Source organism: Oryza glaberrima, chromosome 5, assembly GCF_000147395.1.
Source record: "Oryza glaberrima chromosome 5, OglaRS2, whole genome shotgun sequence".
Taxonomy (NCBI): Eukaryota; Viridiplantae; Streptophyta; class Magnoliopsida; order Poales; family Poaceae; genus Oryza; species Oryza glaberrima.
In genome coordinates this window covers 19,612,486-19,640,237 of record NC_068330.1, presented here as the reverse complement: position 1 = coordinate 19,640,237, position 27,752 = coordinate 19,612,486, and the positions used below count along the sequence as shown (strand labels likewise).

The following is a 27,752-nucleotide window of genomic DNA, read 5'->3' as shown; positions in this document are numbered from 1 at the left end:
GTTTCCAATAGTATTACATATATATTCTCATGCCTTTGACTTTCTAAATCAACCTTTTTTTAAGGATGGAAGAGTAATTTCTATCCTTAATATGACATGATTAATGGATATTAGATTGTACCGGTTCATTTATACCTATTGCTTGTGTTTAGTTACAGGATAAATAATTGCATAAGAAAATTAAGATCGTGCGTGATAATTAAGGCAATGAAGAATCTTAAACAACTATTCAATGTAATGAAACTATATACAACTAGACATGCACCCTGCAGGTTGACTTTAGCCACACTCCAAAGCTAGCTACAGAGAATGCTTTGCATGGCCAACCTCTCGAGTCTCGATCGGCCGGTGCAGCTAGCTGCACTGCATGCGACGTTCAGGCAACCCAGCTCGTATCATGCCATATATCCATCCAAAGATAATCGATCGAGTATTAATTCGAGCAGGCCATCACCAAATGAAAGGAACTAAACAAAGCTAGACTAAGTACAGTATTGAAGCCAACAAGAATATGTAGCTATCTTACCAGAAAAAGGTTAATGAACTTCCTTTTTTGTAGATAACTTTGCATGCTTCTGGCCAACACACTGCCATTGCAAGCATAGCTCCTCGATCTCCTGTATATATACACACCTCGAGTTATGGCCATACCATCACAAGCTGAGCTAGCTAAGAGCGAGCTTCATTAACATACGAGACAGAGAGGTCAGTGAAGGTAGCAATGGCGGCAGCCTCCTCTGTTCTTCGTTGCTGCCTCCTCGTCGCAGCACTGATGACGCTGTCCGCAATGGGAGCTGAAGCCATCACAAGGCAGTACCTATTCGATGTAAGTGCATGCATATCCACGGTGTGGTGTATCACATCGATACACAAGTTTCGCCAAAAAAAACCAACGCGAATTTGCCGTGACATGCATGGCAGGTGCAAACGACGAGCGTGACGCGGCTGTGCAGCACGAAGAGCATCGTGACGGTGAACGGGCAGTACCCGGGCCCCACGCTGTTCGCCCGCGAGGGCGACCACGTCGAGGTCACGGTCGTCAACCACTCCCCCTACAACATGAGCATCCACTGGTACGTACGCCTCGCGATTTCCACCGTGTTTTGACGCCAAAAAACCCAGTGTTTTCACCGTGTGTGTCTCACGTACGTGTGCGTGCAGGCACGGGATCCGGCAGCTGCTGAGCGGGTGGGCGGACGGGCCGTCGTACATCACGCAGTGCCCGATCCAGCCCGGGGGAAGCTACGTGTACAGGTTCGCCATCACCGGGCAGCGTGGCACGCTGTGGTGGCACGCGCACATCTCCTGGCTGCGCGCCACCGTGCATGGCCCCATGGTCATCTTGCCCCCTGCCGGCGTCGGGTACCCGTTCCCGGCGCCGCATGAGGAGGTGCCCATCATGTTCGGCGAGTGGTGGAACAACGACACGGAGGCGGTGATCAGCCAGGCGCTCCAGACCGGCGGCGGGCCCAACATCTCCGACGCCTACACCCTCAACGGCCTCCCTGGCCCCCTCTACAACTGCTCAGCCCAAGGTGATTAATTAGTGACTGATTTTGTTTAATTTAGTCGTGTCACAATGTGTGACAATGTGTGGTGGTTTGGCTGTGCAGACACGTTTAAGCTGAAGGTGAAGCCCGGGAAGACGTACATGCTGAGGCTCATCAACGCTGCACTCAACGACGAGCTCTTCTTCTCCATCGCCAACCACACGCTCACCGTGGTCGACGTCGACGCGCTCTACGTCAAGCCCTTCACCGTCGACACGCTCATCATCGCGCCGGGCCAGACCAGCAACGTGCTGCTCACCGCCAAGCCGACGTACCCGGGCGCCAGCTACTACATGCTGGCTCGCCCGTACACCACCACGCAGGGCACCTTCGACAACACCACCGTCGCCGGCGTCCTCGAGTACGACGACCCCTGCCCCACCACCGCCGCCGGAAAGATCGTCCCCATCTTCTCCCCTACGCTGCCGCAGATCAACGACACCAACGCCGTCTCCAACTTCACCGCCAAGCTCCGCAGCCTGGCCAGCGCCGGGTACCCGGCGGCGGTGCCGCAGCAGGTGGATCACCGCTTCTTCTTCACCGTGGGGCTCGGCACCCACCCCTGCGCCGTCAACGGGACGTGCCAGGGACCCAACGGCTCCCGGTTCGCCGCCTCCATCAACAACGTCTCCTTCGTGCTCCCGGCGACGGCGCTGCTCCAGTCGCACTTCGCCGGCAAGTCCAAGGGCGTGTACGCCTCCAACTTCCCGTACTACCCGCTGAACCCGTTCAACTACACCGGCACGCCGCCGAACAACACCAACGTGATGAACGGGACCAAGGTGCTTGTGCTGCCGTACGGCGCCAACGTCGAGCTGGTGATGCAGGACACCAGCATTCTTGGCGCCGAGAGCCACCCGCTGCACCTGCACGGCTTCAACTTCTTCGTCGTCGGCCAGGGCTTCGGCAACTTCGACCCCATCAACGACCCGGCCAAGTTCAACCTCTACGACCCCGTCGAGCGCAACACCGTCGGCGTGCCCGCCGGCGGCTGGGTCGCCATCCGCTTCCACGCAGACAACCCAGGCATGTACTCTGAACCACATCGATTCCCCTGCGATTCCACATTTGCACCAACTTAATTTAGCTTTAGTTAATCAGTTTGCAATTATAACTCATCAAAGATACTTATGCCGATACGATTGCACGATCTCAGGTGTGTGGTTCATGCATTGTCACTTGGAGGTGCACATGAGCTGGGGACTGAAAATGGCGTGGCTGGTGCTGGATGGCAGCCGTCCTGACCAGAAGCTCCCACCTCCACCGTTGGATCTCCCAAAATGCTAGGCGTAATACTCAAGATCAATGGTCAATGATTGGATCACTTCGCACTGCCCCTGCTCACTTGTCCGTCAGATATTTTTCTGCTTCGATTTCTCGTCGTTAACTGGCTTGCTTAATTTGTTGCTTTTTTGATAAACTTATTTCTCAGGCGATTGACAGTTTGTTTGTCATCAGTTAGCTCCGGTGTTTTGCATGAAGTTTAAATCTTTGGTGTTGTGAGGAAATTTGATTTCTTTGATTCGCAGGGCTTGACTGTTAGGACTGCTTACTGTAACTCAAAGCTCGCGGGCTTTTGCATCTTGTAATGTATCTCAATGTATTTTGCACTAATAAAATGTACTTGTTATTGAATTCTGTCAGGCGCATGAGTCCATATCAATTTTCAGTTCATTTACCTGTTTAGTTATAGCGAAATATATATGTCATCTTTAGAACTAGCATGGTGGCTCGCGCAAATTGCGCGGTTAGCATCATTATATTTTCTCTCATATAATAGCATATATGTTTTCTCATTATATTATTAAAATATATTACAATGACAACATAATTTTAAATTTTGCAATAACTTTACGAAACAACTAATGTGTAATATTCATATTGTATTTTATATACGTGTTAGTTATTAATTATTTTTAATATCAAAATTTAGTTATTTGTAAATTATATATATTCCTATATGGACTCTAGACTTGTGTTTTAATATTTCTTTTTTTAATTCTGAATTTTTATTATTTCTAATTATATTTCTATGTGGACTCTAAACTCATCTTTCAATAATATTTAATTTTTAATTTCAAATTTCAGTTACTTCTAAATTGTATTCCTATATTGACTTTAAACTCTTCTTCTCATGTTTTTCTTAATTTCGAATTTTAGTTATTTGTAAATTGTATTTTTATATGGACTCTAAACACTACTTTTCATTTTATTATGTTTATTCCGAATTTTAGTTAGTTTTAAATTCCTATATAAACTCTATACTCTACCTCTAATATTCCTTATTTTTTAATTCCGAATTTCTTTTTTTTTTCTTAATTGTATTTCTATACTCTACTTATAATATTCCTTATTTTTCATTCCGAATGTCTATTATTTCCTAATTGTATTTCTATAAGGACTCTATACTCTACTTCTAATATTCCTAATTTTTTTAATTCCAAATTTTAGTTATTTCCTAATTGTATTTCTATGGACTCTAGTCTCCTCTTCTAATATTCCTTATTTTTTAATTCCGAATTTCAACTATTTCTAAATTGTATTTCTATATGGACTCTAGTCTTCTCTTCTAATATTCCTTATTTTTTTAATTCCGAATTTTAACTATTTCTTCTAATTGTATTTCTATATGGACTCTAGTCTCCTCTTCTAATATTCCTTAATTTTTTAATTCCGAATTTTAACTATTTCTAAATTGTATTTCTATATTGGCTCTAGTCTCCTCTTCTAATATTCCTTATTTTTTAATTCCGAATTTCAGCTATTTCTAAATTGTATTTCTATATGGACTCTGACTTTTCTTTTTCTCCAATTAATGTGAGAATTTCTAGACCATGGGAGCGAACGTGGAGGCTCCTTTTTCTATTCCTTTAATAATATAATAGATTTGGGACTCTCTACAACTTTGTGTGCTTAATATTTGAACAAATAATTCAATAGACAAAGGCAAACAAAGCAAAGCTAGTACAATCTCATTGTTATGTATAGGTGAATTTTCAATGTTTTGTCATTAGCTTAATTAATCGCTTGGCTAAACTGGTTGGTGCACGTAATACAGTTCACTTTTGGTCTTCGCTTCCGCTGCTCTTCGATTGCTATGGAACACTTCAGATCTTAACTTTTTTGTTGATCGATTGATTTTTATTTTGTCAGTTATTTCCTTTTCTCAAAGGAAGCTCTCGCATTTTTTTCCCCAAACAGACTGAAACAAAGGTTATTTAGTTACACGGGAAATCATGGCCTCATGGGTAGCGGAGAATTACGGGAGTTTTTATGTTACCATGGGAGAAAATTGCAAACTTCTCAAGCAGACCCTAAGTGAATTTGTTGTAGGATCGAGCTCTCGTCATAGGTCCAATTTAAATCAAAATTGCTTTATTATATGTGCATCCACCTTTTTATTCAAAATAGCAGATCGCTATCTGCCCTCAAAGTAGCTCTGCCAGATTTCTGAAACGCCATTGAATTCAATTAATGATTTTCATAATAAGGGTAGTAGTAGAAACTTCTGGATTAATTACTTACGGGATTTCGTCATATAATAGACCCCGATAACTTATCCAGCTTCATAACCACGTCAAACGTCAGATTGGAAGGACTCTATCTCGAGACTTCTCGTCATTGAGATCATGAAATCACAATAGCCAACAACGAAAATGTCCGAAAGTCTGTTGAAAAGCTGACGCCAGGACAAGCTCAAATCATGATCCTCGACTAGCTCTTCGTATTCATTTAAAACAGGGAAACACTATGGCCGGCGAAAAGCCAACTGGGTTCCCACATCAGAGATTAGGCGAGGGCGTTAATTTATACAAATTTTCTTATGCTGCAACAACAAACAAGAATCTATCGAATAGGAGTGCAATTTACAGCTGTAAATTTGCTGCAGGATTACGTGGGTACAACCTCGCCAAGCGAGGGTGTTCCGTCATCATCAGGCTGAGGGGTTTTGGCCGCCTCTTGGTTCTTGCTGTCTTCTTCATCCTGGAACCCTTGCTTGAAGAGGTCGTAGTTAGTTGGCTCGGATGCCTTGAAAGGCCGTTCTCCTAATACCCTAACCAAATCGTCCTGGTGGAGGACCTCCTTCTCAAGCAGCATTTCAGCGATTTTGGCGACTTGCTCCTTGTGCTCAGTTATCAGTTCCACTGTTTTTTTGTACGCCTTGCCAACCCATTCCCTCACCTCATCGTCGATGATGGATGCTGTTTGGTTGCTGTAAGGTTTGGTCATTTCAAAGCCATCGTCCCTCTGAGGGAAGGACAGAAGCCCAACCTTTTCGCTGAAACCGTATACAGCAACCTGCGCATAGGTCATTTTGGTAACTTTCTCCAGGTCATTCTGAGCACCAGTGGAGATCCTTCCAATCAAAACCTGTAACAAGGCAATCAAAACATCTACATTAGGTATCATTCCACTGCCAACATTGTGAACGATTTGACAGCGTAATCATGGAAATATGGAATGAACAAATACCACAACCCAGCCCTTGGATTGGCTTATTGTTATTTCATTATGTTATATGACAATAAGTAAAATGTATGGAAGAAGCTGAAAATAATGAGAGAGGACCGATGTTAAAGTAATCAAATGGCATGACGGCAATCCATGTCGAGTCTCGCCGTACATAAGCATATGGTCCAAGCAAAAAAAGAAAGTACCATGTTAAACATCAAAGAATTCATGCTAACCAACAGTGTAATATGAAGACACACAAACATCAATTTGCCTTTCTGGTTAGAGTCATAAATGGTTAGAAGTCTTGATGTAACCAAACCAACAAGAGTTTGACTACCAAATTGTGATAATATTACTCGTATTCACCAAGTCATCATAATTGAATGTGTAAACTGTAACCTAGTTAACCATTTTTTTTAATTTTTTTACAGCTGTCAAATGCAGAAAAACCTTGTATTCGTTCTAGTCATAAAAACATAACACGCATGCTGTCATAAGAAGACTGAAAAGAAATGATGTGTCAGCACTCAGCAGTAGGAATTTGAAAGATATATCCACAAAAGGTAGCTATTAACATAAATCAGTCATAAGACTGTAAAAGAATTAGTGTGTACCTCCTCTGCAGCTCGGCCACCTAATGTCATGCATGTCATATCAAAAAGCTGTTCTTTTGTCATCAAAAGATTTTCATTTGGAACATACTGTGCAAATCCTAAAGCAGCTGTTCCACGGGGAACAATTGTAACTTTCAGAAGAGGCTCTGCATGCTCTAAAAACCATCCAGCAACAGCATGACCAGATTCATGGTAAGCAACAGTGCGGCGCTCCAGTTTGCTGATGACCTGCAATTTGATTAACAGGCTAAGAGGTAAGAAAAATAAATGGGGAAACATGACTATCACATGTTGAGAACAAGTCATTTCATATAAAAGAAAGTTACTAAGTTACTAAGCATTGATCTGTGCATTACTCCCTTACTGAAAGTAGATATTTTATATATTTACTATGGAACAAGTTAAAGGTGAAAAAACAGTTATAGCTTGGGCATTCCAAAAGGGAAACATACTGCAGATATTGTGTGTGCAAAGCCACAAATTTCAGAAATCATTATTTTGCGTACACTTAAGTGACCATCCATTTCTGAGTAAGACCTAGAGTTTTTTATATTTGCATGTAGATCCACTACTTATTTTATATAGTTTACCTTGTTTACAGCACTCTCACCTAAACATTCATGCATGATCAATCATCTAGTGATCTACACGAACTATCATGCCACATTCACAAATCACTTAACTTAATTAAGGTCCACCTAGAACAGGAACTTAATGAATGCACTAGTCATTATGTACCGTTCTTTTGTTTTTGTTTTTTTAAAAAAACAAAACTTCCATAGTCATTAAACCAGCAAAAAATGTGTATCAAAATAGAGCATAACCGGTTCACATGAGAGCACTATACAGAACTACACAATGCTGGAGTAATGTGTAAATCAGGCACTAATCAGCTTTGCAGGTTGCATTTATTGCTTTAACAGTTTGGAGTAGATTATCTTCAAACTGGCACATAATCACATATGCACATTACCTTGTTTTTCTTCTCCAAACCACCAATAATTCTATCAATTGCAGATTCAAAATGTTGCATGGTAATCTGAGTTTCCTCACTTCTCGCAGCAATTAAAGCAGCTTCATTACAAACATTGGCAATGTCAGCTCCTGCAAATCCAGGTGTCAAAGCCGCTAGCCTTTGCGAATAAAATGATGGCTCATTGTCAAGTTTAAGTTTTTTAAGATATATGCGGAATATTTGATCACGGCCCTTTATATCTGGCTTGTCTATTGTTATTTGGCGATCAAATCTTCCAGGCCTTAGCAAGGCTTTATCTAAAATATCAGGCCTATTTGTACCAGCAAGAACAACAACACCAGAAGTTGTACCAAACCCATCCATCTCTACAAGCAGCTGGTTCAAAGTACTTTCACGCTCATCATTTGAACCAGAAAACCCTCCACGGCCTCTTGCACGACCAATCGCATCGATCTCATCAATAAATATAATACTGGGTGCACATTGCCGAGCTTCTTGGAATAAGTTCCGTACCCTGGATGGTCCAACCCCAACAAACATTTCCATGAAATCTGATCCAGAAATAGACAGGAAGGGCACACCAGACTCTCCTGCTGTAGCTTTGGCAAGCAGAGTCTTGCCTGTTCCAGGAGGACCCACAAGCAAGGCACCTTTTGGTATCTTAGCTCCTAACTCTTCATACTTCTTGGGATTCTTAAGGAAATGCACAAACTCCATTATTTCTTGCTTAGCTTCATCACAACCAGCTACATCCTTAAAAAACACCTGGACCAACAGAAAAGCTTGTCATTATACAGTTTTTATTGTAACTTAACAATGTTTAAGCAGTAGCTACTGCATTATTGAATAGGTGGAACTAGCAGAGCTTGAGAATCAATGTGCATGTATATATTTCATATTTGACAGTCGTTTCAAAGTAGAACAGAAGAAGAGAATGAACTAACCTTGTTTTTGGAATTTTTGTCCATCTTCGTCACCTGAGCTTTTCCAATATTAAAAATACCACGGCCACCCTTGCCAGGTCCACCTCCAATATTAAAACCACTCTGCATTCTTTTGCTCATCAAATATATTAGCCCAACAAGAAAGACTGTTGGGGCAAATCTCATTACTTCTTGGAACCAATTCACTTCAGCAACATAAGTTACTGGAACAAAATCATGTGGATCTACTCCCAAAGCTTCCTGGGCTTCCTCTAACTTTTCTTCAAAGGAATCAACACTTCCAATATTGAAGTAATACTTGTATCTGCTGGGAGTATGCTTGCTCGGAACATCATTGGTGGTAATGATGGCATCAGTGTTCTGACCTTGGCTGTTCGACTGTGGTGAACTCCTGACATAGACCTTTGCCACTGATTTATTTGAAACAACAATGCGGTCAACTAAACCAGGTTCTAGTAGCTTATTCTTGAATTCCTGGAAGCTTATCTGCAGAAATTTGAAGCAAAATATCTTGAGATTCCATTTAAGATCGAGAATAATTGTTCACCATAGATTTAAAAAGAATAAATATGCAACCACAAAATCAGTTGTCTGCTATATGTTGACTGGTGCAGGCATAAGGTGAAACAATCTAAAGAGGAGCGGCAGGTATTTTCTCTACCATTTGTCAGTTTAAGATAAAACTTCACGGTGAGAAGAATGTATTGCTGCCATCTGGATCTAGTACTGCTTGTATTGAACTATTTATTACAGAATGCTCAATAGCTGATTGCAGGAATTTGATTGGGGTAAGTACAACTTTTATAGTCCTTATAATCGCAACATAGTTTTCTTCCATCCACTTTTTTCTAGTATATACAGGAAGAGATTCATGTGCATAGCAGAACAAGTGAATATAATCTGTCAGAACTCAGAAGGGAGTGAAAAATTACCTCCTTTTGGTCTGATGAGCTCGACGACAAGGACGAGAGCATCAGTCCAAGAAACAGTAGAGGTGCCAGAAAATTTTGCAATTGCTTTGAGGCAGTCTCCTGGAAATTCCATTGATCGTCTGTACTTGAATCTTCTGCATATCAAACCAGACATTAGCCCACACGCAATGATGCACTAAGAGTTTATTATTTTGTTGCCCTCAAAAGGACTCTTGGCATTCCAGCCACTAAAATCTAGGCTCCAATCTCCATCAAAACCCGTACTAATCTCCCAAAGAAATTATTAAGATGAAAGTGCTAGGTCAGCGGCACGTTTTAATTTCCAGAGAACTAACGATCTAGCAAAGACCAAAATCTGGAACTTTCTGTGCTACTGTGTTTATTTGGTTCAGCGGTTCAGCCTCTTAAGTTAGATAACCACTGAGGTTCTGAGTTTTTATACTAAATTACAATGTATCCCTGCATTTTTTTAAAACTGAACAAGGATCTAGTTTGCATTCGTTTTTTAAGAACACTGACAAGTAAGTGGTTGTACACCATAGGCTCACAAGCCATCATTGGTTGCACTACACAAGCTATTTTTCCATTTGGCATCAGTCGACCAAGCACTTGCAGCGCAAGAAAAATAACATGTCCTGATTATTCACCTCGTTGGTTCAATGACAATCAGTACACCAGTTACATGCTATTGTATTAAAAGCTGCGCAGTGCATTCTATTAATTTCACAACATGATCACCATTCTCCACACAAACAAATGATGCAACCGAGAAAAAAAAGACGGCAACTTACGCTTCGAATCAGACTTGTTACTCCCATCCCCCTTCGGCGCCTCCTTCTTGCCCTTGGGGTAGTAGTTCTCGTAATCTAAAAATCATAAAAATACACACACACACACACAAAAACACAACCACAAACTTTTAGCACCTAAAGCCATCCATCCGAACCGATCAAAAAAGGGCGGATGGGACTCACTCTTCTTGGACCCGTCAGAGAAGAGCCTCCGGAACTGCGGGTTCGCGAGGATGGACCTCCAGTCTGTTCCAGCCTTCACCGCGGCGGGCCTCCCCAGCGCCGCCGTCAGGTACCCGCGGACGAATCCCAATCCCAGCCCACCGCCCTCCCCGCCATGGAGCGATGGGAGCGGCGACGACGGCGGCGGCGGCGACCTGGTGGTCCCACCTAGCCCACCGAGGGAGAAACCCTAAAAAAAAGCCATCCACACAATCAGCCCCCCACCCAGACGCGGTGGCGGAAGATTCAGGGAAGATAAGAGGGAGAGGGCGGAGATTTGCCTGGCGCGCGCGGGAGGAGGAGGGCGCGGAGCGGCGGGAGAGCGCGCGGGCGAGCGAGGCGAGGCTCATGGCGGCGGCGGCGCCGTGGCGGCGAGCCGTCGGGGGATCCGAGCGCGCGGCGGCGGGGGGGCCGGGCCGAGATGCGTAGCTAGATTTTTTTTTTTTCTTTTCGGTTTCTTTTCTCCGCGACTACTGCGTGGCCGCGTCCTGAGCAGGTGGAGGTGGAGGTGAAGGAGGGATCGCCGCGGCGGCGGAAGAGGAGGGGGAGAAGGCGTTTTGCCGAGACGATTCGGACGAAGGCGACCGCGGTTTCGGTGGGGGGGCGCTCACGGGATTCCGATCCGAGCTCCGTTCTCTTGGGATGTCGTTGCGGCGGTTTGGGCCGTCGGATCGAAATTGTTGGACGGTGTGAGGTCGCCGAATCGTGTGTTGGGCTCTCTTTTTTTAACATTTTCCGTCCCATCAGCTAGGGTAATACCCTGGCTGCGTTGAAGCTCGGAGATTGAGGTTAGAAACTTCACCTTTTCGCACGTAAAACTGAATATTTTGATTAATTAAATATTAGTTAAAATAAAAAAAGGATTAATATAATTTTGAAGTAAAATTACTTTTTTATAAAAACACGTTGTTGAGCAGTTCAAGAAGCGTACATTTTATTTTTAGAATTACACGGTACGGTGTAGATACTCACAACGCACGCACACTCGGATAAAAAGTAACATTGTGTATAAATGATAAAAGTAACATTTTAAACTTTTTATATTGTGTAAAAGAAGTTTAATCGAAGAGGGTTTTCGGTATAGTATTTGCAATGCCATGTTTTATTTAACACAAATTCTCCATGTGATAAACGGTATAGATCAATGATCAAGATAACACCATATGTTTAAATCAATGGTTAGATCTGAAAATCTAATAAATACTATATTTTCGTTACCAAATGTTTGACATCTACAGTTAAGGTAATTTAAACATTACTTATATATTTTGTATTTATATTAATTTGTTTAATATTATAAATAGTTTGTCAAAAATCAATAGCATCATGCATTTAAATACGAAGAAAGAATATGTAAAAATAGATAGCTTTGTAAATGAAAATTGATTATAACCACATCTCTATTGGTGCCACCAAATATATTGGAGGCTATGTAAGCTGAAGCGTGTACCCCCAACGTCCAATTGTTACAACTTACAACCTGAAAAGGCGATGGAATATATAGGCCGTCATTCATGAGGAAAAGCAGCTCATTTCAGGCTAGTTGCATATGAAAAGATATTGTACTGTGAATTCGTTAATCATCGCTGCTAGTATCTCAGACGACCTTGTTTCCCAAGAAAGAACTTCACGCTGCTTAATTATAGTTTGGTTTTGGTTTTCTTTACTAGAAGAACAAGTCAAACAAGGAACGGCCGTTGCTAGGAAGGGTTTGGATAATAAACTTGTTCGCCAGGGAAGCGAAGATAGCAGCAAAGCAGTGACGTCAAATGCGAGAGTGGAGGCTGGATTGCCTTCTTGTTTTGGTTTCAGTCCGTGCATCTGGGGTTGTCCTTGTCTTGTCTTGATTTTGCTAATGAACAATAATCTCAGGGGGCGGAGACAGGAGGGGCTTGGCCAGTTGGCCTCCCCAGGCTTCAAATTTTACACCGAATTTCCTATAACTCTAGCAAACATAGAAAAGCTAACAATATTGGTCCCCATGAACTAAATTCTTCTAGCGTTTCTAGCTCCGCCACTGAATAATCTTACTTTCAGGTTGACTGCTCGGGGGTAATTTTGTTATCTTTTTATTTTGATCAATTTTGTCTGTATATAATTGATTGTCTGGTTTTCTTAACAAACTTGGGGGTACAAACTATTAAATTAACTATATTAAGAAACTTATATACATATAACTTTTCTTTAGGAAAAAAATAGCCATTTAAAAGTTCAGAAAACACTCTTGTAATAGTAATATATAATATGTAAGAGAAAAAAGATGGGGGTCTAACCAGGGGCGGGAAAGAAGCTCGGACTCATGAGCTTAGCTCGGTCTTGGCTCGAGCTCGCTTGGCTCGGCTCAGCTTAAATGCCAAACGAGCCAAGCCCAAGTCTCCATTTCAGCTCGTTGCTGAAATGAGTCAAGCTCGGGCTGGCTCGCGAGCCTAGGCTATTATGTAATTATATGAATGATTTTATTTTATAGTGAAGTTATTATTTGTCAATATGAAATTTATCATGTACTTTATATGGATGATTTTATTTTATAGTGAACTTATTATTTGTCAATATGAAATTTATCATATCTAGATTTTGAAAAAATTAAATATATGGACTTATTTTAATTATATATATCGATGATTTATTCTTGATTTTTTTTAATGATTACAAATTATATATGAAGAGATGCTTCAATGGGAAGGCTCGCAAGTAGGGATGGCAATCGGGTGCGACGGGCACGGGTAGTGCCTACCCATACCCATGCCCGTGAGATTATTTGTGCCCATGGGTATACCCATTACTACATGACGGGTAAGAATGGTTGCCCATGCCCATTGCCCGCGGGCGCCTTATGCCCGCGGGCGTGCCCATTTACCCGCCACAACAAAAGCAGTGGAACAAAAAGTCTACAAGCTACTAAGTTTGAATCGAACTTAAAACATCAAATATTCTCCGCCTCGGTGTCGTGTCTCTCCTCTGGCGGCGATAGAGTAAGAGGAGAGAAATAATAAGGGAAATAAAAGGGAAACCGTAGAAAACAAAGAACGTGGCTTATGTATTCTAGTGGATTTTGCTCCTAGCCTACATGTAAGTTAGATTTCGCGGGTAAACGGGCAAAGCGGGCATGTGTAGTGATTACCCATACCCATGCCCATTTACCCATCGAGCATAGCTTTTGACCCAATAAGATACCCATGGGTATAAAATGGAGAACAAACCCAACCCTAATAGAGTTTTTACCCTCGGGTAAATGGACAAACGGGCACAATTGCCATCCCTACTCGCAAGCCAGCCCGATCTGGCTTGAGCCGAGCCGAGCCGAGCTCATATTTTAGCTCGTTTCTCTAACCAAGCCGAGCCAAACCAAGCCTAGTTTGTTACAAGCCATTGCAAGCTGAGCCGACTCGTTTTCACCCCTAGGCGTAACAGTTCTACAAGACTTATACTTGATTTCTCACTTCATTTGTGGAGTACAAACAAGTAAGGGCTTACTTATTTGAGTTTAATATTCAGGGAATTGATCTATAGTACTTTAAATGATACTAATGATGACATCTGAGTCCGCCTCACATTTGAGCCTCCACAACACATGAATGGCCATAGAATTGATAATCCTATAATTTGTAAATGTTACATAAAAAAACCTTCAAATTCATCTGCCATCCATAGATGAATTATAAACGTCCAATCTTGTATTATTCGTTGTATGGCTTGTGAAATAGACGTAGAGAGAGAGAGAGAGAGAAAAAAAGAGGTGATCTAGCAACATATTTTAGTATTGATGTTTTTGTAGATGACATTATATGTTTAATCGACTAATTATACAATAAATTTATTTTTTTTACTTTTGTTTTTATCTTTTATAACATCCGCTGCAACGTATGGGTCTTTAGCTAGTACTATATCACAAACTGAGAGTGGACTAATGCCAGAAGGACAGCAAAACATGATTTACCGAATTCAACGATAAAGGGCTCAGCTTGGGCCACTTCGTTGGCCCATCTTGTTCTCTGAAATGTTTCAGGACAATCATGCACGAACCACGTTCCTGTTTGGACCGGAAATCCTATTCGGCGATTGATCGCCTGGGACAGGGGTAGCGACCAATCCCCCTCCCCTCCCTCCACCTGGTTTCCTTTTTTGGCACCGCATTACTTTTCTATTTTAGTAAATTTATACACCTAAAGTTTATACACCTCAAGTTTACACATCTAAAGTTTATACATCTTAAGTTTACACATTTAAAGTTTAGAGACCAAAAGTTTATAAGTCAAAAGTTTTTATATCCGATTCAAATTTGAATTTGAATTCAATTTTTTATATAGTATTTCTATACATCTAAAGTTTATAAACCTAAAGTTTATAGACCCAAAGTTTATAAGTCAAAAGTTTACATACCCGATTCAAATTTAAATTTGAATTATATCTGATTCAAATTTAAATTTGAATTCAAATATTTTCTATATGTAGTATTTTTATGCATCTAAAGTTTATACACCTAAAGTTTATAAGTCAAAAGTTTACATAGCCGATTCAAATTCAAATTTGAATTCAAATATTTTCTATATATAGTATTTCTATACATCTAAAGTTTATACACCTAAAGTTTATAAGTCAAAAGTTTACATACCCGATTCAAATTTAAATTTGAATTCAATTTTTTTATATATAGTATTTTTATACATAAATTTTTCTAATTTTTTGTTTCTTTAAAAAATTCGTGTGGTGTACTATAGTAGGAAGAGAAGAAGAGGAGGAGGAAGAGGGGAGAGGAGGGAGGAGTATATGGAGTATAGGGGAGGGGGGCTGATCGCCTGGGCGATCGATCGCCCATTAGGCCCCCCCTGTTTGGACAGATTGATGGACAAAGAAACCGAAAGTTTCCGGAAATGCTGCTGAGCGAGGGATCGCCCTCGCTCGCCCATAGCGATCGGGTAGCCCGTCCCCCCCCCCTCCTCCCCCTTCCTCCACCTGGTTTCCTTTTTTGGCACCGCATTACTTTCCTATTTTAGTAAATTTATGTACCTCAAGTTTACACATCTAAAGTTTAAAGACCAAAAGTTTATAAGTCAAAAGTTTATATATCTGATTCAAATTTGAATTTGATTTCAAAATATTTTTTATATATAGTATTTATATACATCTAAACTTTATACACCTAAAGTTTATAGACCTAAAGTTTATATATCCGATTCAAATTTGAATTTGAATTATGTCCTATTCAAATTTGAATTTGAATTCAAATATCCGATTCAAATTTGAATTTGAATTCAAATATTTTCTATATATAGTATTTCTATACATCTAAAGTTTATACACCTAAAGTTTATAGACCCAAAGTTTATAAGTCAAAAGTTTACATACTGTCACGCCCCGAACTAGCCACGAACGGAACTAGCCCGTGACGCTCCAAATTAACCTGTCAATCGATACCAGTCCCAGGAAACAGTGCTGGTATCACAGGAAGACAGAATTTCACAGCAACAGAGGTCTCTTTATTGCAGAGTAGGAGTACAGTCATGTTGGGCTGCGGACAGATCCCGAGCTCACAACTGCATTACAAAAGGGAAAGCGGAAGCCAAGACTTGGACCATTCATCACATGCGCGACTTGGGAACTAGGCCGAAACCCTAAAACTCATCGTAGCCGACTTGCTCCTAGAAGAACTCGTCAACGGGATTCACTTCATCTTCTTCAGCAACTGGGGGGGGAATTATTTATATAGAGCAAGGGTGAGTACAGGAGTACTCAGCAAGCCATGGGAATTAAGTGTTTAATGCAGGCTTCAAAGGAAATGCTGTTGTTTTTTTGCAATTGATTTTATTTAAACCCCTTTATGAAACAACTAAGTGCTTCTCAAACGACACAGATGAGACAGTGCATCTCGTCCGGTCGGAGTATATGCGATGTATCAGTCTTTGAATTGATTCAAGGTTGGCACCCGGCCACCCGCTTTCAAACGGCCACCCGGGCCTAGCTGATCCCATCAGTCGCAGATTTTCCAAACATCGATCCCATTCCACAACAGCAATTTCACAAAGCAGTAGTCAAACAAAACTACGCTAGGAATCACCTCACGTCCGCCCATGACCGTGGGCACGACTGTTCGAACAGTTTAATAACCTCTGCAGAGGGGGTACACTTTACCCACACGACATTACTAACCCGGATCACCCAGCCCGTACAGAACGGCCACGTCTGGAGACCTTGAGGCTTTCATGACAAGGCATTTCGAAAGCCGACACAGGTTCACCATATGCCAACGAGAGGGGTCCCAGACCAACACCAGGTTAGGTCCCAGACCATACTGTGCCAGGAAACCCGGGGGTTCTCCCCGGCACCACCCCGTTGAATCCACATGTCTCTTGGCATCATGATTCCCCCGATTAGCTAATTACTCAACCAGGGGCGTCCCATTACACCCATGTAGTCACACTTGTCTTATGTTCGGATGAAATTCCAAGAAAACGGTCCTTAAGTGCAAGAGCGGGAAACCGTACTCCCGGTACGTTCCCTGGTCCGCGATTTTGGAAATTCATTTAGTTCGCAAGCACCGACCCAGGTGTCGGGTTTTCCAAGTCTTTTGTAAAACCCCAAGTTTTACCCATCGTTGGATTTTTTTTAAATTTGAGGGGAGGTGTTCCAATGTGCGTGCCCAAGGGCCCGTGCATCGAAGCACAACAGGTGACAAAGAAGGTTTAAGTGTTCAATAATTCAAGGAGGGTAATTGCAGCAATTAGGATTGGGGCCGGCAGGCTATCTCGTAAGCCGCGGCCGAAATACTCGTGATAATCCTATTTATGCAATATTTTTGTGGAAAAGAAATACTTAGATTTAAATTATAGGTGCAAGATGATCAAAGGTGACTTACCTTACTCGAGATCTTGAGCTTGATCCTCGAAATCCTCGCACTGCGGGTCTTCGGGCTCCGAAACTACACGCGAAACGGAACAACTCAACAAACGACGAAAACAAAGCCCTATTATTGACCTCTAAGCGTGCCATTAGATAGATCTCGAGATTTTGGGAATTTTGGAAGTCGAACAGAGTCAAACGGATACACGGTTGAGAATATATTGAATTTCTAAGATTATTAGATTTTTGTCTAAAGGAAAAAGGATTTAATTAAACCCTTTTGGAAAAAGAAAAAGGAAGAGGGAGGAGGAATAGACTTCCCTCGGGTGGCTAGGGCGCGGCCCGAGAGAAAGGGGCGGCTCGGCCGAGCTTAATGGGCCGGCTGGCCCGAGAAGGCGGCCCAAGGGCACGTGGGAGGGGAGGAGAGAGGGAGCCGGTGGACCGGGCTCACCTCGCGTGGCCCCGAGTGGGACCCGCTTGTCGGTGACACGGTTCACCGTGCGGAGGGAGCACGCGGCGGCGCGCTAGGGTTTGGGGGAGGGACGCGGTGCACGCGCACGGCTCGCGGTGGGTGCGGATGCGGCGGGCCCACGCGCAGCCTCACGGCTCGCGGTGGACCGCGCGCGCGAGCGGGGTGGAGAGGAGCGGTGGACCGGGGTCAGCTTGACCCGGTCCTGGCCGAGGTGGCACTGACGTGGCGCCTACGTGGCTGCCACGCGGGCCGGCGGGAGGTTGAAGAAGGCGTCGGCCGGAACGGACGGTGGACGGCGGCTGCGAACGGCGGGGCGAACCACGGCGATACAGGCGAAAGCGAGCACACCGGGAGGTAGCACGGGACTAGAGGAGACGAGCTAACGGCTCGGATTCGCCGGAGGGAGTGCGACGCCGACGGATTGCGGCAGCGGCAACCGGCGGCGAGAGAAGGGTAAAAGGGCGACGGCACGACGAGAGTTCGATTCCTTCGCACTAGAGCATCTACGCGACTCCGGGAATCCATTCCTTGCACCGGAATAGGAGGAAACGTACCGAGGGAGGCCGGCAACGAGAGGCGCTACCGAGCTCGGGCGGCGACGGCGGCGAGCACACAGCGGGCGGCGGCAAGGCTTGGGGCGGCGCCAGCTGACTACGGGGGGTCTACTCGTGCTACTACCCAAGTCTAAGGGGAGGAGATGGAGCGAGGAGGGAGAACGGAGGAAGGCACTACCCTGACGGGGTGAAGGGGCGCAGTGACGATGGCCGACGGCGCGGGGCGTGATCGCTCCGGCCTCGGGCCGGGGAAGAGGAAGGAGAGGGTGCGCCCGGAGTCCACGTCACGCGTCCTCGCTCGTGCCGGCTCCTCCGATACGCGCGACGACGAACGGCGACGACGAACAGGGCAGGGCTGCAATGGCGCGGCGGCTCGGAGCGAAACAGGGGGATCGAGCGAGAGGGGGAAGGGCGGCTTTTAAGGGGTGGCTATGTCGGTTCGGGAACCGACCTCGGAGCAGTGCTGGGGCGAGGGAGCTTCGAGGAGAAGGAAGGGCTCACGGGCGCGGGGTCAAACGGCATGGGCGACGGCTGGCGTGGCGCGGCTGCTCCTCTGCGTCCAGGCGCTGGAATCGAGCGAGGGAACGGAGGGAGGGCGAGGCGTCGGTCCGAGAGAGGAAGGCGGGAAACGGGAGGGGAGAAAGGAGGTGCGCGCCATGCCAATTTGGGGAGGGAGAGGGATGGGAGCGGGAGCTCTGTCTCCGGGTTTTGGACGGACGCGGGCGGCGCGGCTTGGGCACGCGCGCTGGCTCGTGGGGCCGAGCGGCAGCGCGGCCACAGGTACGGCAGAGCAGCAGGGCTAGGCGGCGCAGGCGCGGCTCGGGCGGCGACCGCGCGGGCGCGCGCGCGCGAGGCAACGGCGCGCGGAGAGCTTGCCGGGGATGGAGGCGGGGAGAGGAGAGAGAGCTAGAGAACGAGAGGGAGAGAGAGAGAGAGAGGGCGCTCGGCTCGGCGTCGGCTCACGCGCACGCACGCGCGCGTGCGGCACACGAGCAGAGCGAGGGAGGGGAGAGCTGAGGGAGAGAGAGATAGAGAGAGAGAGAGATGGGCCGAGAGGGAAATCGGCCCACCGAACCTGAGGGAGGCAAACTAGACTTTTTCAGAGGGGATGAAATTTGGGAGAGATTTGGATTTGGGATTTGAATTTGGCGGAGGATTGGGGATTCGAGATCAGAGATTGGCACGGAGACTGACAATAAGCAAAGAAACGGATTTCACAATTAGGGTTTTTAGAATTTAATTTTCCCGCTAGGCGCCACGACGGAACGGGCGCTACACATACCTGATTCAAATTTGAATTTAAATTTAAATATTAGTTTATAGACCCAAAGTTTATAGGTCAAAAGTTTACATACCCGTTTCGAATTTGAATTTGAATTCAAATATTAGTTTATAGACCCAAAGTTTATAAGTAAAAAGTTTACATACCTATTTTAAATTTAAATTTTAATTCAAATTTATATGGTGTAGTAGTAAGAGAAGAAGGGGAGGTAAAATAGTAAGTGGAGGGGCAGGTTATCGCTTGAGAGGGGAGGGAGCGATCACCCGCCCATTAGGAGTACCGAAAGTTTCTGCCCACCCGAAGGAATTGGCCATATTCCCTCCATAAACAAACAAACCCCAGGTGAGTGATCTGTGTCACTAGTCGCGGTCACAGTAATTTCTTCAGATAGCAAAGCCTCGCTCTCTTGCCAGATGTACTAGCAGTGAACTGATGATCATACGTGTACGGATGTCCATCCGTTTGAAAATGTTTGACACCGTTGACTTTTTAGCATATGTTTGACCATTTGTCTTATTAAAAAAATTTGTGAAATATGTAAAATTATATGTGTATATAAAAGTATATTTAACAATGAATCAAATGATATGAAAAGAATAAATAATTACTTAATTTTTTTAATAAGACGAACAGTCAAACACGTACTAAAAAGTCAACGGTGTCAAACATTTTGAAACGGAGGGAGTACCTTTCTGCTGCAGGAGGTATGCAGTGCTGCACTTGCTGTACAGGGTCCAAGAAAGAACACACGAAGGCTGTGTTTTCATACTGAAGTTTGGAAGTTTTTGTTGAAATTGAAACGATGTGACTAAAAAGTTGTGTGTATATAAAAGGTTTGATGTGATGGAAAGTTGAAAGTTTGAAAAAAAACTCGTAACTAAATAGGGCCGAAAATTTAAGACAGGTTCAGAGTTCAGAGTTCAGAATTCAGAATTCAGAGATCCTATAAATAATCCAGGACGGTCACCATTTGGGCAGCCTTGCTGGCAGTTTGGTAGGGTTGGTGCCTGCAGAACTCCAGCCAGCACCTGGTAGCTATAGATACCATAGCTACCTCTCCCGTCACATCTCGTAATGCTGCTTCACTATTCCTGAAACAAACATACTGTTCCGTTAACTAGTGTTGGATTGGCCAGGCGTCCATATCCGAACTTCCAAAGCTTGCCGGTTTTTCATAACAACAGTCTATTTGATCACTTGCCAAACCAGGATCAGCACAAGTTCATGCAAGTGTGTGTAACGAGCTGGAAACGTTTCAGTTTGCAACTGTCAGAGACGTACACCCGTTCACCAAGAACTGCACTAGAGCACAATAAAGTTAATTATATCATTCCGTCTCGAACCTGATCATGCTCGCAAGTCGCAAATGAGGTTTGTAAGTGTAACCATCCATGTTTCGCCGGCCGGCCGGTCGCGAGTAGTTTTCCCGACTGAGAATGATGATGAGAAACCTGACTCGAGCACTCTGCACTACTCATCAATCTGAAGATCGAGAGGAGGGCGATACTTGGACAGCAACTCAAGACTGACCAAATCGCAGTTTAATACTGCTGCTCGTCTCGATCGACCAGCCAGCCGGCCGTAAGCTTGGCTCTGACGCCTCACGAGTCACGAGATCGAGTGAGAATTTCGTGGGTTCGTTGGATCCAACGGAAACGGATGCAACCACTGTCTCCATGAAGCCAAACGCCCAGACTACGAGATCGCTAGCTAGGGAGAACGGTGAAAGACTGAAAGAAGTTTAGCATGGTAATGCTTCACCTTGAAGCCAGATAGTTGCAGATGAATCAACCGGCCGTTTGCGTCGCAACTAAATTGGCTGTAATACTTTTTTTTGTCACATCGCCAACCAACAGCTAAATCTTGCTGATTTACGTGCAGATGGTGGTGCAAATCAACCGCTATTTTTATTTCCCTGAATTGCCTACCTGGTTAAGCTGATCCTTTAACACCAAGCGTATATCTTAATCTTGGACTAAACTGGACTAAACATTCCTGTATTCTTTTTGCCCTTTATTGTTAAGTGCAATGACACCTAAATGGCTAAATCGATCATACAACATTGTTTCCTTTATCTTCTCTTTGCATTTTTCTTGTGGGTTATGAAACCTAGCATCAAACTAAATTTATTGCAAGAGCAGATCTTCTGCATAAAAAAATAACAATAGCAAATCTTTTAGGGCTTCTTTAAAACAATGCGTTGAAAAAAGAGAGGAATAGGAAAAACATATATTTTTAACAAGAATACAAGTGTAAAACAGATAATTGCAAAACACAAAAAAAAATAGAAATAGAAACATTGCAATGGGATAAGAGAGATAGACTCGTATGGAATTTTCTAAGAGGTTTGAGCTCTTGTTAACTTTCCATCAAATTCTATAGGATTGTCAATTTCATAGGAATTTCAAAGGAAAGAATAGGATACAATCTTTTGTTTCAAATGTATTCATAGGATTTTTTTCTACAAGATTAAAATCCTTCAATTTTCCTATATTTTTTTCTACAAATGAAAGGGCATTAGTTTCTTTTTTAAATCAATAGCCATACCATTGAAGAAAGAGATGGATTACTGTGTCACCGGTAGTATCTCTGGTAAACTACAGTATGGAATACTTCTTTTCAAAAAAAAAACAGTATGGAATACAAATATATGCATTTAAAGTGGTTCTCTCGCCTTAAAGCATGAGATTTAAGTGTGTTATTCAGATATGTACTAGTTGTTGGTTCCCTAACCTCCATAGCCTCCCTTTGTTACTAAGACAGACATAATGAGACACTTTAACTGGGTCCCAACCAACAGATCATATCAGATCACAAGGTAGCATACACATCCAATCTGCCCAAAGCAACAAGCTCCACTGCAACAACCCCACAGCTCTAAGCAACACACCGAGAACCATACACACCTCGTGCTTCAATTTATTTATTTTTCTTCCCTAACAGTACCATTTCAATTTTGGTATCCTGGGAAAGAAAAAATGGCAAAAAAAAAGTTTTAAAAGATCATGAATTGACGTTGGGGTCCATAGTTTACTTGAGAAGTTCACAAAGGAACTCGCATTCTTCTGCAGAGTTGATGAAGCAGGATAGTATTATCTAGCACTCGTCTATGGAAAAGAAAAATGAGTAAAACCAGCCTTAAAAAGGTTAAAGAGTTTTGGCACTCACAGTTAAGGTCCCATGCATAATGCTTTCAGAAGGTGATATATCACCTTATTGGATTATTATTAGGGGCAAGATTATGAGATTATCATGTGTGTTCCAATGATTAATGGCACACAACAGGGTAAGCTCCGAAACAGTTTGTCCATATATTCAGACAGGGAAAACTCTTCAGTAACCCCACCAGCCCACCTTGCCGGTCCAACCTCTGCATGCATATAACTATATTAATCACCCAAGTCGATCCATAGTTCCATACATGCTAGGGACAGAAAATGTTGAATCAATCGATCGATAAGCTCTGTTCAACTTATCATCAGAAACAACAAGTTTAACTTCTGCATAATTACAGTTCATCTGAGGTTATTTCTTACAAAATACACCCTTTTGTGAAAACGAAAGTGATATTTCGAACACACGCCTGCATGCGCTTTGGTGCCCCATCACGCACAGAGTGCTTGAGTATAAGCTTAACTAATAAGCGAATCAAGACAAAGCTGGCTAATAAAATCAACAGAGTGCTTAACTAAACATTCCTACAAGCATTTTTTTTCTCAGGTTTATAAATTCCTACATCGATAGAGACGGCAGCCGCACAAGAGGAAAAAAAAGGAGCGGAGAGGGAGCAAAGAGTCGGCCCGGGCGCGAATTTTTTATGAACGTCCACCAACTCAAGCCAACCACTATCACTCTGTGACCTCCTACCATGCACGACACCGGGCACGGCCGTTTAAATAGCCGCTCACTTCCCTCCAAGATCATATCGATCGAACACCCGGCCAGCCACACACACACAGAAACAGCTCGAGATCGATCAATCGATCGATCAAGCAGCTAGCTAGCTTGATTACAGCTGCTGCAGGAGAAGATCGATCACAATGGGTAGTAGTACGGGTCGTCATCTCCTTTGTTTGGCCTCCCCTGCATGCCTCCTCTTCGCCGCCGCCGTCCTCCTCGCTATGCCGGGCCTCACCGCCGCCCACACCCGCCGCTACTCCTTCAATGTAAAAATACATAATATGCCGTGTCTTGCATTTGCTCGGGCGATGTAAAACCCATGCTCGTCGCAGTGTCACGTTTGCTTACGATGATCTTTGGCTGCTGCTACAATATGTAATGGCAGGTGACAATGGCGACGGTGACGCGGCTGTGCGTGACGAAGAGCGTCCCCACGGTGAACGGCCAGTTCCCGGGGCCGAAGCTCGTCGTGCGGGAGGGCGACACCCTCGTGATCAGGGTCACCAACAACATCAACAACAACGTCACCTTCCACTGGTACGTACGCAGCTACGCGCGCCGCCATGTCACAACGATCGTATCGCTGATTGATTAACCGAGCGGGCGCGTGCGCGTGTGCGTGCAGGCACGGGATTCGGCAGGTGCGGAGCGGGTGGGCGGACGGGCCGGCGTACATCACGCAGTGCCCGATCCGCCCCGGGGGAAGCTATGTGTACAGGTTCACCGTGACGGGGCAGCGGGGGACGCTGTGGTGGCACGCGCACTTCTCCTGGCTCCGCGCCACGCTCTACGGCCCGCTCGTCATCCTCCCGCCCCGCGGCGTCGCCTACCCGTTCCCCAAGCCCCACCGCGAGGTGCCCCTCCTGCTCGGTACGTGCGTTTCTCGTTACGTTTTTTTTTGGTTTTTCCCCGACCGATCTGACGTTTTGATATGGGATGGGAAACGCGACCGAACGGCAGGTGAGTGGTTCAACGCCGACCCGGAGGCCGTGATCAAGCAGGCCCTGCAGACGGGAGGAGGGCCCAACGTCTCCGACGCCTACACGTTCAACGGCCTCCCTGGCCCAACCTACAACTGCTCCTCCTCCAATGGTAACACGCCACGGCCCGTGTTGATCGACGTCCCAGTACTGTGACACTGTACGAACGACTCGTGGTTAATTTTTCTCGTTGCGCAGACACGTTCAAGCTGAGGGTGAGGCCCGGGAAGACGTACCTGCTGCGGCTGATCAACGCGGCGCTCAACGACGAGCTCTTCTTCGGGGTGGCCAACCACACGCTGACGGTGGTGCAGGCGGACGCCAGCTACGTCAAGCCGTTCGCCGCCACGGCGCTCGTCATCTCGCCGGGGCAGACCATGGACGTGCTCCTCACCGCGGCGGCCAACAACCCGCCGTCCCGCTCCTTCGCCATCGCCGTCGCGCCGTACACCAACACCGTCGGCACGTTCGACAACACCACCGCCGTCGCCGTGCTCGAGTACTACGGCGCCGCGACGTCCGCCGCCGCGCTCCGGAGCCTCCTGCTGCCGTCCCTCCCGGCGTACAACGACACCGGCGCGGTGGCCAACTTCTCGGCGAGCTTCCGGAGCCTCGCGAGCGCGCAGTACCCGGCGCGGGTGCCGCGGACGGTGGACAGGCACTTCTTCTTCGCCGTCGGGCTCGGCGCCGACCCGTGCCAGAGCCCGGTGAACGGGACGTGCCAGGGGCCCAACAACACCAGGTTCGCGGCGTCCATGAACAACGTGTCGTTCGTGATGCCCAGGACGTCGCTCCTCCAGGCGCACTACCAGCGGCGGTACAACGGCGTGCTCGCGGCCAACTTCCCGGCGGCGCCGCGGACGCCGTTCAACTACACCGGCACGCCGCCGAACAACACGTTCGTGACCCACGGCACCAGGGTTGTGCCGCTCAGTTTCAACACCACCGTGGAGGTGGTGCTGCAGGACACCAGCATCCTCGGCGCCGAGAGCCACCCGCTGCACCTGCACGGCTACGACTTCTACGTCGTCGGCACCGGGTTCGGCAACTACGACGCCAGCAATGACACCGCCAAGTACAACCTCATCGACCCCGTGCAGCGGAACACCATCAGCGTGCCCACCGCCGGCTGGGTCGCCATCCGCTTCGTCGCCGACAACCCCGGTTGGTTACCCGCTCTATACTTCTACCTTCATTTAAAAAGGGAATTTTTATGATCGAGAAAACATCGTAAGATAACTAAATTTTACACTAATTTTTTTAATATATCTAATACCTAGCGATATTAAATTTTATATAAAACTAGAAAAAAATGCCTGTGCATTGCAACGGGTAAATATATTTTTTCAATGATACAACAACTATTAAGAGCTAAGTCATTGGAATCATTATACACTATAATTAAAAAAGTAAATGATTTTTTTCTTGGTTTTAGACCGAAAGCACAATCTTTTTTTCTTTGTTAGTCCTAGTCCTAGTCCAGTCCGCTACCTCCCTCCATTCGCCTTGTCTTTCTTCGGTCATCAACCTCCAAAAGGTAGTCCCTTGCTTGTACAATGCCAAATTCGGTCAAATTATTCTCGATCTTCCAAAATTAAATTGGTTGAGGACTTTTTGATCCACCCAATCTCCTCTTCTCTTTTTTTCCCCCAAAATCGAATCGAATAAAAGCTTATCGACCTGCCATGATCAACGACTTTTAAATAGGGATTAAATTCAGTAAATTAAAGTCCAGGAAATCATGGGAAAATGATGATGGAGGAATGTGAAATCGATTTTTACAATCAGTTAGAGTAGAAAACATACAGGAGGTACATCGAACGTGGCAGCGGCGCTAGGGTTTGGCTCAGACTAGACGAGATCGAAAAAAGAAAAAAAAACCACACTTACCGCGTGCGAAGAAACAAACCATGTGGAAAGAAGCGACAAAAAAAACCGCACGGACCAAGGAAAGCGGAAGCTTGGCGGCTGAGGCGGGGCTCGCTAAGCGCGTGCAGATCGGATCAGAGATCAGGGAAAATGGAAAAAAAAGAAAAAGAAAAAAAAGGGACTTACCACATACGGGAAAAAAACCGTTTCGTGTAGGACCAAGAAAACCGGAAGATTGGTGGCTGAGGCGGGACGCGCTATGCGCATGCAGATAAGACCAGAGAACGAAAAAAAGACAAAAAAGAAAAGGCTTACCCTGCGGGGGAAAAAAAATGTTCCGCGTGAAGAAAAAATGGCGACAAAAATGTAAACCGGACGAACCAAACTAAAACCGGATACTTTTTTATTTGATCATCATAGGCAAAAACCTAGGTAGGTAAAATAGACTTATTCCTTCCCCTTAAGTTGACAGCCCATATTGTTAGTTGGGCCAGCTTTCTACAGCCCAATTAGATTTGCATACGTCAAGCAAAAAAAGAATCCTCGTCTTCGTATCGCTCGATTCAATTTTCATATTCAGTCCGAGCGAGCAAACGGCGGCTGAATTGAAACCGATACGATAATGGAAACGGACAACGTACGAAACTTTTAGACAAAAACACCTTTAATTTTTATAATATTAGAGAAATATGGTACCTCCCAATTTATTCTTAACGAAGGTAAAAATTATCTTTTAAAAAAAATACATTTCTGACTATGCATCCGTACAGGGGGCATTACCTTCTTTGTTCTTTTGGTTCTATTCGTTGACTAGGATTAATTTGCGTTGTCTATGCCATAAACTGTTGGCTTTGTCATGTGTGTCAGGTGTTTGGATCATGCATTGCCATTTAGACGTGCACCTGAGCTGGGGCCTGTCCATGGCGTGGCTCGTCAACGACGGGCCGCTGCCGAATCAGAAGCTGCCGCCGCCGCCGTCCGATATCCCCATGTGCTCGTAGTCTACGGTGCGGATTGATCAGCGGTGTTTTTGGTCAGTGGGTGCTTGTACAAGTTCGTGGCGTGTGGAGAGGTATATCGACTCTCGATCGGTTTGGGATGAAAATCGTGTACCCATCTTGTGCCTGTTGGTTTGTGCTCTGATTTGTCTCTCAAACTAAGCTAGAGGTAGGGACAAGATCGATGTATAACCTCACACTGGATGGTGTTGTGCAATTCATGTTTTTATTCTTTTATTCTACTTGCCCCCCCCCCCCTCTCTCTCTCTCTCTCTCTCTCTCATCCTGGATATATATGCTTCTTTTTTATTTCCTTGTCGGCATGAAATTTGTGGATAGCGTTTTCAACTCCAGCACAGGACCAGCTAATGATTTA

The 27,752-nt window shown here is 44.9% G+C and overlaps 3 protein-coding genes across 4 annotated transcripts; 2 read left to right on the top strand and 1 right to left on the bottom strand.

Moving 5' to 3' along the window:
• The first annotated feature begins 655 nt into the window (after positions 1–655).
• LOC127774027 (laccase-12) lies at positions 656–3,186 on the top strand. Its single transcript, XM_052300296.1, has 5 exons — positions 656–826; positions 922–1,073; positions 1,162–1,535; positions 1,614–2,576; positions 2,707–3,186. Exons 1-5 carry the CDS (start codon positions 722–724, stop codon positions 2,835–2,837), a joined length of 1,725 nt encoding a protein of 574 aa, XP_052156256.1. The 5' UTR covers positions 656–721; the 3' UTR covers positions 2,838–3,186.
• A 2,021-nt stretch (positions 3,187–5,207) lies between these two features.
• Positions 5,208–11,083, bottom strand: LOC127773684 (ATP-dependent zinc metalloprotease FTSH 8, mitochondrial). The gene is made up of 8 exons (XM_052299818.1): positions 10,766–11,083; positions 10,446–10,674; positions 10,263–10,337; positions 9,472–9,605; positions 8,540–9,025; positions 7,593–8,360; positions 6,620–6,847; positions 5,208–5,921 (listed from the first exon to the last, which is right to left on the bottom strand). Exons 1-8 carry the CDS (start codon positions 10,832–10,834, stop codon positions 5,442–5,444), a joined length of 2,469 nt encoding a protein of 822 aa, XP_052155778.1. The 5' UTR covers positions 10,835–11,083; the 3' UTR covers positions 5,208–5,441.
• A 12,486-nt stretch (positions 11,084–23,569) lies between these two features.
• On the top strand, positions 23,570–27,752 carry LOC127772710 (putative laccase-11). 2 transcript variants are annotated; one of them, XM_052298664.1, is made up of 6 exons: positions 23,570–23,795; positions 23,915–24,066; positions 24,155–24,399; positions 24,490–24,621; positions 24,708–25,673; positions 27,246–27,752. In XM_052298664.1, the coding sequence occupies exons 1-6, from the start codon at positions 23,670–23,672 to the stop codon at positions 27,377–27,379; spliced, it is 1,755 nt and encodes a 584-aa protein (XP_052154624.1). In that variant the 5' UTR covers positions 23,570–23,669; the 3' UTR covers positions 27,380–27,752. The 2 variants fall into 2 exon arrangements, with proteins under 2 accessions (XP_052154624.1, XP_052154623.1); XM_052298663.1 differs by having other exon boundaries at positions 24,155–24,621.

Coding starts and splice junctions, on each gene's coding strand:
- LOC127774027 (XM_052300296.1), top strand. CDS start 722: ATGGCGGCAGCCTCCTCTGTTCTTCGTTGCTGCCTCCTCGTCGCAGCA. Junction 827..921: donor CAAGGCAGTACCTATTCGAT/GTAAGTGCATGC, acceptor CATGCATGGCAG/GTGCAAACGACGAGCGTGAC. Junction 1,536..1,613: donor CTACAACTGCTCAGCCCAAG/GTGATTAATTAG, acceptor TTGGCTGTGCAG/ACACGTTTAAGCTGAAGGTG.
- LOC127773684 (XM_052299818.1), bottom strand. CDS start 10,834: ATGAGCCTCGCCTCGCTCGCCCGCGCGCTCTCCCGCCGCTCCGCGCCC. Junction 9,026..9,471: donor GCTCATCAGACCAAAAGGAG/GTAATTTTTCAC, acceptor AAATTTCTGCAG/ATAAGCTTCCAGGAATTCAA. Junction 6,848..7,592: donor GTTTGGAGAAGAAAAACAAG/GTAATGTGCATA, acceptor ATCAAATTGCAG/GTCATCAGCAAACTGGAGCG.
- LOC127772710 (XM_052298663.1), top strand. CDS start 23,670: ATGGGTAGTAGTACGGGTCGTCATCTCCTTTGTTTGGCCTCCCCTGCA. Junction 23,796..23,914: donor CCCGCCGCTACTCCTTCAAT/GTAAAAATACAT, acceptor ATGTAATGGCAG/GTGACAATGGCGACGGTGAC. Junction 25,674..27,245: donor CTTCGTCGCCGACAACCCCG/GTTGGTTACCCG, acceptor CATGTGTGTCAG/GTGTTTGGATCATGCATTGC.